Genomic DNA, 13,158 nt, shown 5'->3' with positions numbered 1-13,158 from the left:
GCATTCACTGTAATAAATGGGAAGTTTGCCAGTGATTTCATTAGGATTGAGCCCTTGGTTTGCAGCAGTTGCACAATGGTTTTTGGTATTTTGTTCAGTAAGCAAAGTATTGTGTGTTAACTAGCTCCTTTGATAAGGGCTTGTTAAATGAAGTCTTATAATTTCTTCAGTCTTGCAGAATGCAGTCTCTCTCTTTTAAGCAGATGAATGGCTGAAAGCAAGACAGGGCTCTCAATCCTCTCAATGAAACTGCAGCTGGAGTACTGATGTTCCATGTTAAGTCCATTTAGATGTCTCAGAGAAGCTTGTCATTTGTTAACCATCTCTTTATAACTGGGCCTATAAACTGTTGTTGCTTCAAGATGTGCTGTAATTTTGGCCTACGCTCACATTCAGAAACTTTGCTTTATGTATCCCGAATTGGCCAACTAGCTGAAGAAGGATGCTTAAGAATGATTGAATATATGCCTGCTATGTAATTATCTGCCTACATGATGACTGTTGGGAAAACATGTTATTTAATTTTTTTTCCTAAAGTAAATGCAGACCCTGTAGTTTCCAGCAGTCTCATTTGAATCCTAAGATAGCAAGAGCATGCCCTGCAGCTTTACAAGTGTGCACAGTGCCCAGGGACTGCAATTGAGCAGAAATTCACCCTCCAGTGCATACCTCCCCAACCCACCACAGAACCTATGGAAAACTTAAGCCATGTGTGTTGTGTTAAAGCTGAAATCTAGAATGGAGATAGTGGAATGTGAGTGGTACAGTAACCTATTATTCTGTGGTTTAATACTTTTTGGCACAACAGTTACTTTGTTTTTTTCCACCAGAGGAAGGAAGGTTTATGAGTCGCCACGGTACATGAGCGTGAACCAAGCTGCGGAACAGCTTCTTGCCATTGTTCAGAACAGGAGGCTGCAAGGAGAAGAACTGGGTATTTAATAGTTGTTTCTAGAAGCTAGAGCACCAGGCTTCCCCTTTCTCTGCCTTTACTGAGGAGTCTCCATTATAGCTCAGCTTCTGTTCCTTCGAGTAGCCTCTGACCTGAGTGGAACTGGGCTGCCTTTAAGCTTAGTCAGCTGATCACAAGTTGGGTTTGTCAACTCAAGATGTGAGCTTGGTCCTGTTGGAGTTAGTGGTTCCTTGTGATATAGGCACAGTCTTTAGTTTGGTTAAATAGTTACAGTAATCATAATTTGAGAACCAGCATTGCCATTCATCTTTCCCTTTGGTCCATCAGCTTACACAAGGGGAGGCCCTTCAAAGGGATCAGAATGGATGGTGTATTTACACAGGTTTTTAGAAGGGTTGTAGCATTTTAATGTTAACCGTTTCCCTTTAACTGTACAGTGAACACCTTAATTACCTCAAGATTTTCCTATGATAGACACCTAAGTCTATGGTTAAGGATAACATTATCTGAAGTGCTACCACTTCAATGCACAGGACCAGGTAGACAGGCAGAACTGCACTGTCTCAAGATGTGGATGAGACAATGTAGGGAGAAGGGGGTTACGTTTATTAGGAACTGGGGAAACTTTTGGGAAAGGATGGGCTTCACCTACACCGAAATGGAACTAGCTTTCTGGCACTTAATTAAGGTGGTCATATAGCAGTATTTAAACTGTGGGCTGGGGGGAAACAAAGATTTGGAGAAGCGGATGGATCAAACAGATGTCCTTTAAAGGACGGTCTATTAGTAGAGATTCTCTGTGGCCTAGTAAAGAGGAGAGGATAGAAGCTAAGATATGGGTAAGATCAGATGAGAAACAGTCAAATGAACGAGTCCCATTCAATCACATAATGGCAGAGTGACAAGTCTTTAAAGTGCTTATATACAAATGCTAGAAGTCTAAACAGTAAGATGGGTGAACTAGCATACCTTGTATTGAATGAGGATATTGGTATAATAGGTGTCAGGCACTTGGAGTGACGATAGTCAGTAGGACACAGTCATACCAAGATAGAAAATATATTGGAAGGACAGAACAGGTTGTGCAGGTGAGAGAAAGCATGGAATCAAATTAGACAGTAGGAGCCAAACTGTTCCATAGAATCTTTATGGTTTGTAATTCCCCGCTCTAATAATATGAATATAGCAGTAAGGACATAAGCAACCCTCTGACCAGGATAGTGACAGTGACTGAAATGCTAAGGGAGATTAGATAGACTATAAATTTTTTTTTTAAAAAATAGGGGATTTCAATTATCCCCATATTGATGGGGTACGTCACCTCAGAACAGGATACAGAGGAAAAAGTTTGACACCTGAAATGTCTACTTCATGGAGCAACTGGTTCTGAAATCCATGAGGAGAGGCAATTCTTGATTGTCTTAAATGGAGCACAGAATCTGGTCAAAGAGGTGACTATAGCTGGACCACTTGGAAATTGTGACAATATAATTAAATCTAACATCTCTATGCATCCTGTACACAAAAATGAACAGTTACATTTAAAAGTACAGTGCCAAAAATATAATCTCTACAAGCTGCATGGAAACTTTTCAAAGACACCATGACAGAGGTTCAACACAAGAGAACTCAAGTGCCACCATGGCTTAACCAAGTAAAAAGAAAAAGGCATTTAAAAAGTGGAAGTTAAATCCTAGTGAAAATAGAAGAGCATGAATTCTGTCAAATGAAGTGTAAAAAGATAGAGGCCAAGAAGGAATGTGAAGAACAGCTAGACAAAAATTCAAAAAGTAGCAATTTTAAGTATATTACAAATGGGAAGCCTGCTAAACAGTCCATGGGGGCACTGGATGATCAAGATGCTCAAAGAAGAAAAGGTCATAGAAGAAAAATGGCATCAGGTCGTCATAGCTCAGGATGTTTGGCTCAGGTTTGAGAATCTCCCTTTCTTTTTAGGTGACAAATCTGAGGAATTGTCCCAAATTGAGGTGTCAGAGGAAGTTTTGGAACAAATTGATAAACAGTAATAACATAAGTCATACTGAAGACTTAAGTCATTTCACTAGTTATTGGGCAGTTATTTATCCCTTCATAAATTTAGATCAATCCCATTAGTATAAGCAGGCTAGGTATATACACAAGCTGACACATATTAAGTCAATTTACAGAAAATTGCTGCCTGAACTTATATTTGATTTAAAAATACTTACATTATATATTTTGGCCAGATTGACAGTGTGTAACATTTGAATTTGGGCATGAACTCACTAGGCACTCCCCATAACTGAAATTTTAAATTGATCAATAAAAAAATTAAACCCCATATTTGTGGACATGTAAAAAAATTGGAGAAAATGCTTAAGCTACTATTGATAGATTAGTTATACAAAATCAATTTCTACCAGGGTTATTTAAAATAGGTAGCTACTTTACATTTTCATTGTTACTGAGAGCAGAACTAAAAGAAACACCACATTAATTTGCTTGTGTATTTCTATTAAAACTTAGTTTGATCTTTATTTACAAAACATACATTTTAGAGCAAATTCCCTGTCCTTATGTCTTAGTAGTTGATTTCTCTCCTCTGAGGTCAGAAAGTAGTGTGAAGTAAGAGTCTTCTCATCTAAGCCAAATTCTTCCTACTGGCACTGAATTGAAAGGAGGATTCATTTGAAGGGAACTAGCTCCCCTTTATTACAAGCAGCTTCCTACATTTGCCTCATCCCATTTTAACTACTGTAAAGGTGTGGCTTCTAGTACTGCATCTCAAAGAACAGACTTCCATTTCACATCAAGTAAAGCCAGGTGTTTTATTGCAGTGTTAGATTAAGAACAACTGAAACTTAAGACTGAACACTTTGGATAATGTTCATTACTTTCAGTGAAGAAAGGATTGTTCAGTAAAGACATAGAATTTGCTCTCTGGAAACTGAAAAATGAATTTTCCTGAAATTGCTTTTCTTTTTAAATAGAAATTACAGAGAATACACTCTGTGTTGGTCTAGCAAGAGTGGGTGCCATGGATCAGAAAATTATTTCAGGAACCTTACAACAGATGTCCACAGTAGAACTCGGTGGTCCACTACATTCCATTATTGTAGCTGGCAGTCTGCACCCTCTGGAAATAGATATGCTTAAGCTCTTTGCTGCAGATGAATCTAGCTTTGAAGACAATGAATGTCATCGGAACACTTGAATAAAGAGACTTTACTTGTCCTCTGCTTTGTGGCAGCTTAGATTTTTTTCTCCATTCTTACTTTACACATACAAAATAGTGTAGCAGAGTTATGTTCACCTACTTACAACACCGTGGAAGTGTGAACATTCCCCCCTCACATGAATTCATATACTCTGCAGATGAAGACCTAGGACTGCAAAGACACTGTCCTGCTGGTGTCAGGATCTCTTATTAGAGTGGTTTTACAGATTTGAGATCATTGTGGTGAAAAGCTTCCCCTTCCTAGGCATGCATCATGAATGCCAGAAGACCTAACCCTGGAAAAGGAGAAATGGCCTCTGGCTTGGTAGTGCAGAGGAAAGTTCTGATGAACCTGAGCAAGATGGTCAGGGTAAGTGTGGGAAAATAAATACCTTGCAGCTCTGTGTGTTCTACACTATTTGCATTGTCCCATCAGCTCAAGGCAGACCTGCACCACAGTCCCCAGATAAGGGAGAAAATAGGATCCATGCTCAGTTCCTGTCCTACCCAAGCAATGAACAGTGCCTGGGCAGTCCAGATAGCTGTTTAATATTTGGGTCACTAAAGATGCAATTACTCTGCCCTATTGTGTACAAACAGGGAAGCAAATGTGGGGAAAAATATAACCAAGGGTTATGGGAAATGGCCAAGCCTGTCTATAAACCCTGCTCTGCCTTACAAAATGGATAAACGTGAGAACACTGCAGGCTATGGAACCCACTGAAATGGTGACTGTTAATCACCTGACAGTGGCAGGGAATGGAAGAGACCATGTGGTTTAGGTATGCCAGAAGACATCGCAATCTATCATATATAGTGCTGACATCTGTTGTGTGATGTAAGTGACCTAGCCATTCTGAACTGTTATAAATGTACAGCTTGATATTAAATTGAAGTTTTTTTTAAAAAAATCAGCACTACAACATGCATTTTCAACATCCTTACTTATCAGCTAGTCACATCAGAAAAATATATATACAGGGTGTTTTAAAACCAAGTTTTATTGAAAGGAAATTTGATCCCAAATTTTTCAAATACATCAGATAAAACATTTTACTTATACCACTGAAGTAAAAAGATTACATTAAAAATTATATTGCACTTGGAGCAATTCATAATGGCTTCACTTCAGCATTTCTAAACCAAGGTACAGTTTACAGTCTCCACAACTTTAGTCTGCAGTAAAATAATCAAACTTTTTTTGAGATGTTCTAATACTATTAAATTGTAAGCACACCAATAAGAGTACTTCATGTATTTGAAAATTAACTGGAAAGGCAGTTGCTACAAATGATTTTGGCAATTCTTTCCATTCACATTCCTTCATGTATTAGCCCGCCCTCTTGATAGCTATTAATTTCAATTCTTGAACAAGATCCTGGCACATATTACCATTAAGGAGTTTTGTATATGTGGGAAGTGAAATAAGCAAATTTCTTTACACAACAGTGCTTCCACCAAACATTCTGTGTAGAAGAAAATTACCCCCAGGCAGCAATGTACACTTCAGGTGTGGTTCTCTAAATCTGAAAGTTAGATTTTTCTGTATTTACACACAGAGATTTTCAATTGCTTGCAGATACTGGGAGAATGCCCTGCATTTTTTGGCAAGTACTATAGCAACCTCTGGCCTGTAAAGGCCAGTTATGAATAATCACCAACAGAGGGGGTTTGAGGAAAAGGGGAAGGAAAAAGCAGAAAAAGGTCATGGGGAGGTAGAGGGGAAATTAACCACTGCAAGAGTGAGTAGCAGTATTATTGTATGCAATGCAGCAGCCTTAGAAGGTGGGGTTTAAGACAACCACATTTTGTTTTTGCAAAATGAGTGTTAACAATGAGGGAACTGTTAAATAAAGCTCTTCTATTTTATTCCTTAAACATAAAAAAATGCAGCTGTCATACCAAATATAATCATTACAGCTAATTGAAAATGGGACACGGTTATTCACAAATGAAGATGCTGATCTGAACTGTTACTTAAAACAGTCTTAGATGTATTTTAGGAGCCTCGTGCCTATTTAAAGTTTTATTTTTTGTTTCATATAACTCTGAAAGTCTCTCAAACAGCTGAATTATGCAGTAGCAGGTCAGTAGGTGCATAAAGGTACACTGAGTAGCGTATTGATCTGTTCTTCCTGTAAATTCTATTAAGCAATTTAGCTTAGTAGGTGAAATCTGAAGGAGCAAAGCTATTCAAAAGCTGGTATCTCATTTACATCTCCACAAAACATTGTTAGTTACCACCTGTACTGAATTGGTGGGTATTTCCTTCTTCTCTTCTCTACCCAGGTTTAATGCTTAAAAATTAAAAGTAAAAACAAATCAACTCAAACACAAAGTGCTTCCACCTCTGAATTAGGCTGCCGGGGTATTACCAAAATCCAGAACTATCTACAAGAATTTAGATTTTAAAATTTCAGATACAGAACTTCTCTAATGAAAGAAAGATCAAATGCAGATTACTTCAACAATTCATTACAAAAAAGTACTGGTAAAATGTCTTAGAGGTGTTGCCGAGTTAGTCTATAACTAAAAATGAGCAGTCCTATGGTATCTTAGAGACTTACACATTTATTAGGTCATAATCTTTCATGGGGAGGTTTTACCCACAAAACTCATGGCCTAATAAATGTGTTAGTCTCTAAGGCACCATAGGACTGCTCGGTTTTTTGCTTATTTTTGTACTGGTTAAATCTATATTGTAGTGTAGTAAGGATACTAGATCAGTGTTTCTTAAACTGTGTTCCGTGGAGGCGTGCCGTGGAGAACAATAGAGTTCAAAATGGCCACCCTTGAAGAGGCAAGTGACTTTCTTTTTTCGCTCAATAACTCCCCCCCCCTCCCCTTTTTTTTTTGGCTCAACAAAAAATCCTTGGTATGCCTCAAAAAAAAAAATTGTTTGGTGTTCCTTGGTCTGAAAAAGTTTAAGAAACACTGTACTAGATTTACTTGAACTCCTTCTCACTTTGTGCCCACTCCTGTACAAAGTATAACTTTACTCAAGTGGTTACAGGATCCGATTGTAAACTCTTTAGATGGTCTACTTTTGTCCATGTTATGTTCAGTGTGAAGCAACATTGTAGGTAATTTTATACACATTTCTAATGAGTCACTATAGCACCTTGCTGTTATACCTTCCTGGCAAGTTAGATACGATTGCTGGGTTGACAGTTTGACAATTAGAAAAGTGAAATTTAGCAAGGGTTTACATAGTTCCTACTATAATGAAGCTTGTGCTTTGTGAACTTGCTTGAAGTCACGATAGTCTTCAGTCACAAAGAAATACAATCATACTGGCCTGAAAACAGGAGGTTTTAACTGTATGAAAAGAAAACTAGACTAGAACCAACTGATTCAGAATCTAATACCAGGAACCTCTCTTTCCCTCCATAAGCATAGTCACCCCCCCATCCCAATTCATTCTTAAAATAGATTATCTCTTGCAAGAATTCAGTCATCTTTGGACATCTAACAGTTTAAAATAAGCACAAAAGATGAAACTCAGATTACTAAAACCCAGCAATTGAACTATAAAACAACTGTAAATAGTCACTGATGTTCAGCATTTCATGGGTTTAAGATGACCCACATGATATATAGCTTTCAACATTTCCAACTCACCTAACAGTTCGTTCGTAGATTTTAAAAAGTAATTGTCACTATTAGAAGCAGGAAGAAAGACTTCCCAGAAGACGTACAATACAATGGCTGGATAGCCTGACTCCTGCCCCTTATAGGCATCCTACCCCATAATCCATCAGATTTAGCGCAAGATTCAACATCCTGAAGGTATATAATGTATGTGTTATCCTTTATACTGCCCAGCTACGTCTACAGTGGCCCCTTCTCCGGAAGAGGCATGCTAATTTCTAACTTTGGAATAGGGAAATCCACGGGGGATTTAAATATCCCCGCGGGATTTAAATAAACATGGCCGGAAAAGCCGGAAAAGAGCGTCCAGACTGGCACGATCCTCCAGAATAAAGCCCTTTTCCGGAGGATCTCTTATTCCTACTTGCGGGAAAAAAGCGGCAGCCATGTTTATTTACCCCCGCGGATTTCCCTATTCCAACGTTCGAAATTAGCATGCCTCTTCCAGAGAAGGGGCCAGTGTAGACGTAGCCCCCCAAGTGCCAATAGGAAAGCTACCCAACCAACACTGTTTGGACTTCATGCTACAGGGTGTGACTTCTGCCACCTTTTGGCCAATTTACTCACATTATTTTAAAGTAAATCTACTCAGCCAAACAAATAAACAACATAATTCTCTTGCTCCACAGCAAACTGGCTTCCATACACTATCCTCATAATTAAATTACGTTTTATAAAAAAATGTGGTATATATCTTGCTATAAAATGTAAAGACATCCCACATGACACACAGACAGTCAACCTGATTGTAAGAACAGATGCATTTCCCTTAAACATGACCCTATAGGACTGATTTCTCTTCGCCCTTCCCCAAGAGTCTCAAATTATAGATCTTCCTAGGCAAGAAAGACATATAGTCTTTTTTACAAAGTAGCTCAAAGAGCAATTTTCATTGAAGCTCAGTATGCAGTAAACTGATTATATCCTCAGTTAAATACTGTTTTGGCAAGACCAATTAGCCTTCTGACAATGCTGAATCCTTTGAAAATACATGAGAAAACCACCAATATGCAAGCAATTGCTCACTTGCAATGAGACATTTAGCAAGTCACAACAACTGAACAAACATCCCACTAACATTCAGCTAAAACATTCACGAGTGGCCTACCCCAGTAGTTTGGCTAGTGTTAAAAGTATTCTATGAAAGTTAGGAAGCTTTGCTCATCAGCCCAGAGACAAATCAAAGCTGCAAGTCTCAAAGAAAGAAATAATCATGCCAAAGAGTAAACTTGAAATTCAAAGCATGTACAATTTAGGTGAAGGAGGCTGGACCTTCTAAAATGGTGGTTCAAAGTGAGAGATCATCATCCATAAGATCAAGAAATTGTTACATTATTGAATGTGTAAAAGCTCCCCCAAACTAAAGACAGTACCTACTGACCATGGTCTGCCTGACATTACAGAAGCAATGGAAGAGATCTCGCTTTGGGGTTTGAATCACAAATTAAGAATAATTAGTTCATTCAGCACTTGTGTATCTACATCAATCTGGCAAACTCAAGGCACACATGAGCAATCGAGCAGCATTTTCATATATAAAAATATAGAGTGTGTGTCATACAGGAGGAATAAAACAAAATCTGTCTATCTTCCACGGAAACTGAATAATACAGAAACATCTGCAGCAAACCATCCCTTCAGTTCCATCTTAGGAATTTCTATAGTGTCTATTAAACTCAATACTCATCAATTATGACTGAAGTTGAATTGATTAGAACTACAATGCTCCTTGATTTTAGTACTATCCATTACTGGGTATTTATTCAGTTACAGGGAAGTACAGGCAGTCCCCGACTTACGCGGATCCGACTTATGTTGGATCCGCACTTACGAACGGGGCTTTTCTCGCCCCGGAGCTCGCGGGCAGCGGGACCGCCCAGAGCGCAGCGGTCCTGCCACCACGTCCTCTGGGGCGAGAAAAGCTGCTCCGGGTCTCCCTGGTGTGCTGGGGGGGGACTCCCCAGCACAGCAGGGGGACCCGAGCAAAGCCACACAGGCGGTGGGGTCCCCCGCCTCTGTGGCTTTGCTCCTGTCTCCCTGCTGTGCTGGGGGGAGCAAAACCGCAGAGGCAGGGGACCCCGCCGCCTGTGCGGCTTTGCTCAGGTCTCCCTGCTGTGCTGGGGGGGACTCCCCAGCACAGCAGGGAGACCCGAGCAAAGCCGCAGAGGCGGCAGGACCTCTGCGCCTCCACGGCTTTGCTCGGGTCTGCCTGGTCTGCTGGGGGGGGAGGGGGCGCAGCTAGTGCGCCCCCTCGCCCCAGCAGACCAGGCTTTTGTTGCGGGATGCCTGGGGTAGAGCAGCTGGGGTGCTGCCAGGTTGGTCCTGCGGGGACCTACCCGGCAGTGCCCCAGCTGTTCTGTTCCAGGAGTCCGGATTCAGCCGCTGTTGAAACTGATCAGCAGCTGATTTCAGGAAGCCGGGGGCAGAGCAACTCTGCCTAGGGCTTCCTGTAGTCAGCCGCTGATCAGTTTCAGCAGCTGCTGAATCTGGAGCCAGTTCCGACTTACATACAAATTCAACTTAAGAACAAACCTATAGTCCGTATCTTGTACGTAACCCGGGGACTGCCTGTATTAATATTTGTATCAGAAAAATATCTAGAATTTGTACCAGTCAGCACATTTGATTTTTCAAACAAGCATTCTTGTTTTGTTGTATGCCACAACACACTGAACATTAAGTATAAATGTATTAATTCAAACCCTTTCCCCTCAACTAGCAAATGTATTTCTGATTAACCAAAATGAGACTTCCTTTTTCTTGCTCTATGTCCCATTGGGACTAACAGCCTCAAATATGGAAATCAAAATGGCTCTTTTCTATTCAGTCTCTGAATTCAAACAGAATGGGAAACTTCATTAAGCACTGATAATTGTAGTTAATCTAATTTTAGTAGAAGCATTGCATCTATAATACAGGTGTTGTTGGACTGTCTCGGGAATTTAACATTTTCAGTACAAGATGTAAATATATATAAAAATGTCAAAAATAGATGGTTTAGGGGTGTTTCTGAAAACTGCTCGTTGGACACTTGTGTGCGTGTGGAGAAATACAAGACATTAATGAGAAAAATCACACTCAAGTCCCAATCAAACATGTCAACTAAGAAAATGTGACTTTACATAGCTCATACAACAGACCTCATTTCCACTGCAGATACATTTCCCAGGACAGCTCCTTTCCTTTCCTTCTCCCTAGTTTAGGGTTAGACACAGTAACTACTTCCATCCTTTTTAATAGTCTATTAAAACCTAGCAGACTAATTTTCACAGCAAGCTTCAACAGGGAAAAAAAAAGTCTGAAAGAAAAAAAAAGCAGAACAGTTCAATTACTATCATTATGTTGTAACTGCTTCTCTTTCATGGTGATATTATGAACATGGTTATTGAGCTACAACTTCTGTTTTCTATAGCAGTATTGAGAAACTTTAATTCATAGATTTTGACACAGGGTCGAATGTTTAATTTGGTTAAAACAACTCTTAGGATAATATGTATTAGATAGACAGATGTTTTGAAAGCAAGTCTCCTCACAAAAGCTTTAACTTGTAAAGTAAATTAAACAAATGTAACCCCAGTTCATTTGATAAGATGAAACAGTAAAAGGGAGTCTAAAAATCTACAATTACGCAAGTACACAGTCACAGACATCACTAACAAGACAACGGTGAACAAGTTGTAACCATAAAAGTAATAAAACCTCTATGTTCCACATCAATGCTGGCGAATACTTTTTCTGATATAAAGGCACTTTGAAAACCCAATATGGTTTGGTTCATTAAGTTTGCAAAGTACAAACAATTTTACAAACATACGATTCTCATGAAGAATGCCACTCGTTGTGGCATTATGTACAAGACAGCGCTCCAATTTGTGATAACACTGGTTTTGTGGGAATGAGCAGCTTCAGGCTTGTTACATTAACATTTAGTTTGTGGCAAGATAGGGTGTGAATCTACTCAGTGCTAGACTGCCAAAGACTTAAGTGTCCACATGATCCCTGCTGACATGCACTTAGATCCAGTCCTCTTTAGAATGGAACTAGATCAAAGTGCATTAATTAACTTAATGCATATCAATAGGGGCCACAAGGGCAATTTGCAACAGACTAGTGCAGAACAGATTCAGACCTCAGCTTGCTATGAAATTGTTTGTTTAGACAAGCCCTTCATTAAAGACATGACCCAGGGATTATAGTCCCAAAATCTTAGTTTCCTATTGGAACAATTGTAGAAAATAAAAAAAAATTCTAAAAAAAATTAACACAGCTGGAGGGGGAGGGGATGGACACAAAATACAAGACCAGAAGTCCAGGACATCCTTTCAGCTTTTACTCCTTTGATGTGGACTCCAGAAGTAGCCAAAAGGCAGCAGTCTATTTGGTCTTGATTAACTGGGCTGGGGTGGTTCTGTCTTGACGAGTACAATGTTTTATACCATTACAGTACCAGAAAACTTTGGTCCAAAGAGCATAATTTATGATGTTCTCTACATGGTTGCAAAGTCAAGCTGTATATAAAGCTGTCTCACTCCTGCCTGTAAATAAAAGAGGGAGAATTAGAAAACTGGAAAAAAAAAAATCACTCGTACAACTATACTCCAGTTCCAAATGCTATTATATTTATCTTTATTTGGTGAACAAACAAATCTGCTTGATAGCTTGTTCTACGTAATACTTCTGGCAAACAGTCAAACATCCATTAAAAAGGGAAATGCGTAAGTGCAGGAGTTAAAGATGTATAGGGCTTCTACAAGGTTAAAAACGGCCTCTAAAAATGTGACATGATTTTTAAAAGAGTCTAATGTGTATTTTTAACCGTTGGAACAGATGCTGGTTCAAGTGGAGCAAAGTGTAAGGATGTGATATAGATTGAATTATGAAGCCATTTTCCTTGTCCTTCCCCCTCTGCCACCACACTGTCCTCCAGGAGTGTCTTGGTGAGTCAAAGCCCCCTTGGATCACATGCAGCTGGTCACAGAAATGGCATGGATGGGTCTGGTGTATCACCGCAAACATTTGCCTCCTTTGTTTTGTGGTAGGATTGCCATAGTTCCTTTATTTTAACTCTGCACTGCTGGGTGTTCCTGAAGTATCCTTTCTCCTCCATTGTCTTTGCGAAGATATCAGCATTTCTTTTGCTGACTCAGAACTTGGAGAGAATGGATTCCTCTCCCTGCACCTTGATGAGGTCCAAGATCGCCTGCACACGCCATGCTGGCTATATTTTGCACCCCCCTAGGAACTGGAACTCATGGTACTTGAAGTATTGGAAGCCATGGCCACATGTGCTGCCTGCTGTGGGATGTGTTCTCAACCCTGACCACACAGGAAATGAAATGCAAGCTTTCCCAGGGCTTTTCCTGTTCACCTGCAAAGCAGGTGAGGCATAAGTTCT

At 39.7% G+C, this 13,158-nt stretch overlaps 2 protein-coding genes across 3 annotated transcripts in view; one reads left to right on the top strand and one right to left on the bottom strand.

The window, feature by feature from the left end:
- The window catches only part of DPH5 (diphthamide biosynthesis 5), a 37,143-nt gene extending 33,014 nt beyond the window's left edge, over positions 1 to 4,129 (top strand). For both annotated transcript variants that reach the window (XM_075936620.2, XM_075936621.2), the window contains exons 7-8: positions 831 to 934; positions 3,886 to 4,129. In XM_075936620.2, the coding sequence (XP_075792735.2) occupies positions 831 to 934; positions 3,886 to 4,109 (328 nt within the window). In that variant the 3' untranslated portion in view covers positions 4,110 to 4,129. The remainder of the gene's footprint in view (positions 1 to 830; positions 935 to 3,885) is intronic.
- A 966-nt stretch (positions 4,130 to 5,095) lies between these two features.
- Positions 5,096 to 13,158, bottom strand: part of SLC30A7 (solute carrier family 30 member 7) — a 53,828-nt gene continuing 45,765 nt past the window's right edge. Inside the window, exon 11 of the mRNA XM_075936615.2 lies at positions 5,096 to 12,298. Within this exon, the coding sequence (XP_075792730.1) occupies positions 12,251 to 12,298 (48 nt within the window). The 3' untranslated portion in view covers positions 5,096 to 12,250. The remainder of the gene's footprint in view (positions 12,299 to 13,158) is intronic.

Source organism: Pelodiscus sinensis, chromosome 9, assembly GCF_052426305.1.
Source record: "Pelodiscus sinensis isolate ZL-2025 chromosome 9, ASM5242630v1, whole genome shotgun sequence".
Taxonomy (NCBI): Eukaryota; Metazoa; Chordata; order Testudines; family Trionychidae; genus Pelodiscus; species Pelodiscus sinensis.
Note: the sequence above shows the minus strand (reverse complement) of the source record. Positions and strands in the feature narration are given on the sequence as shown.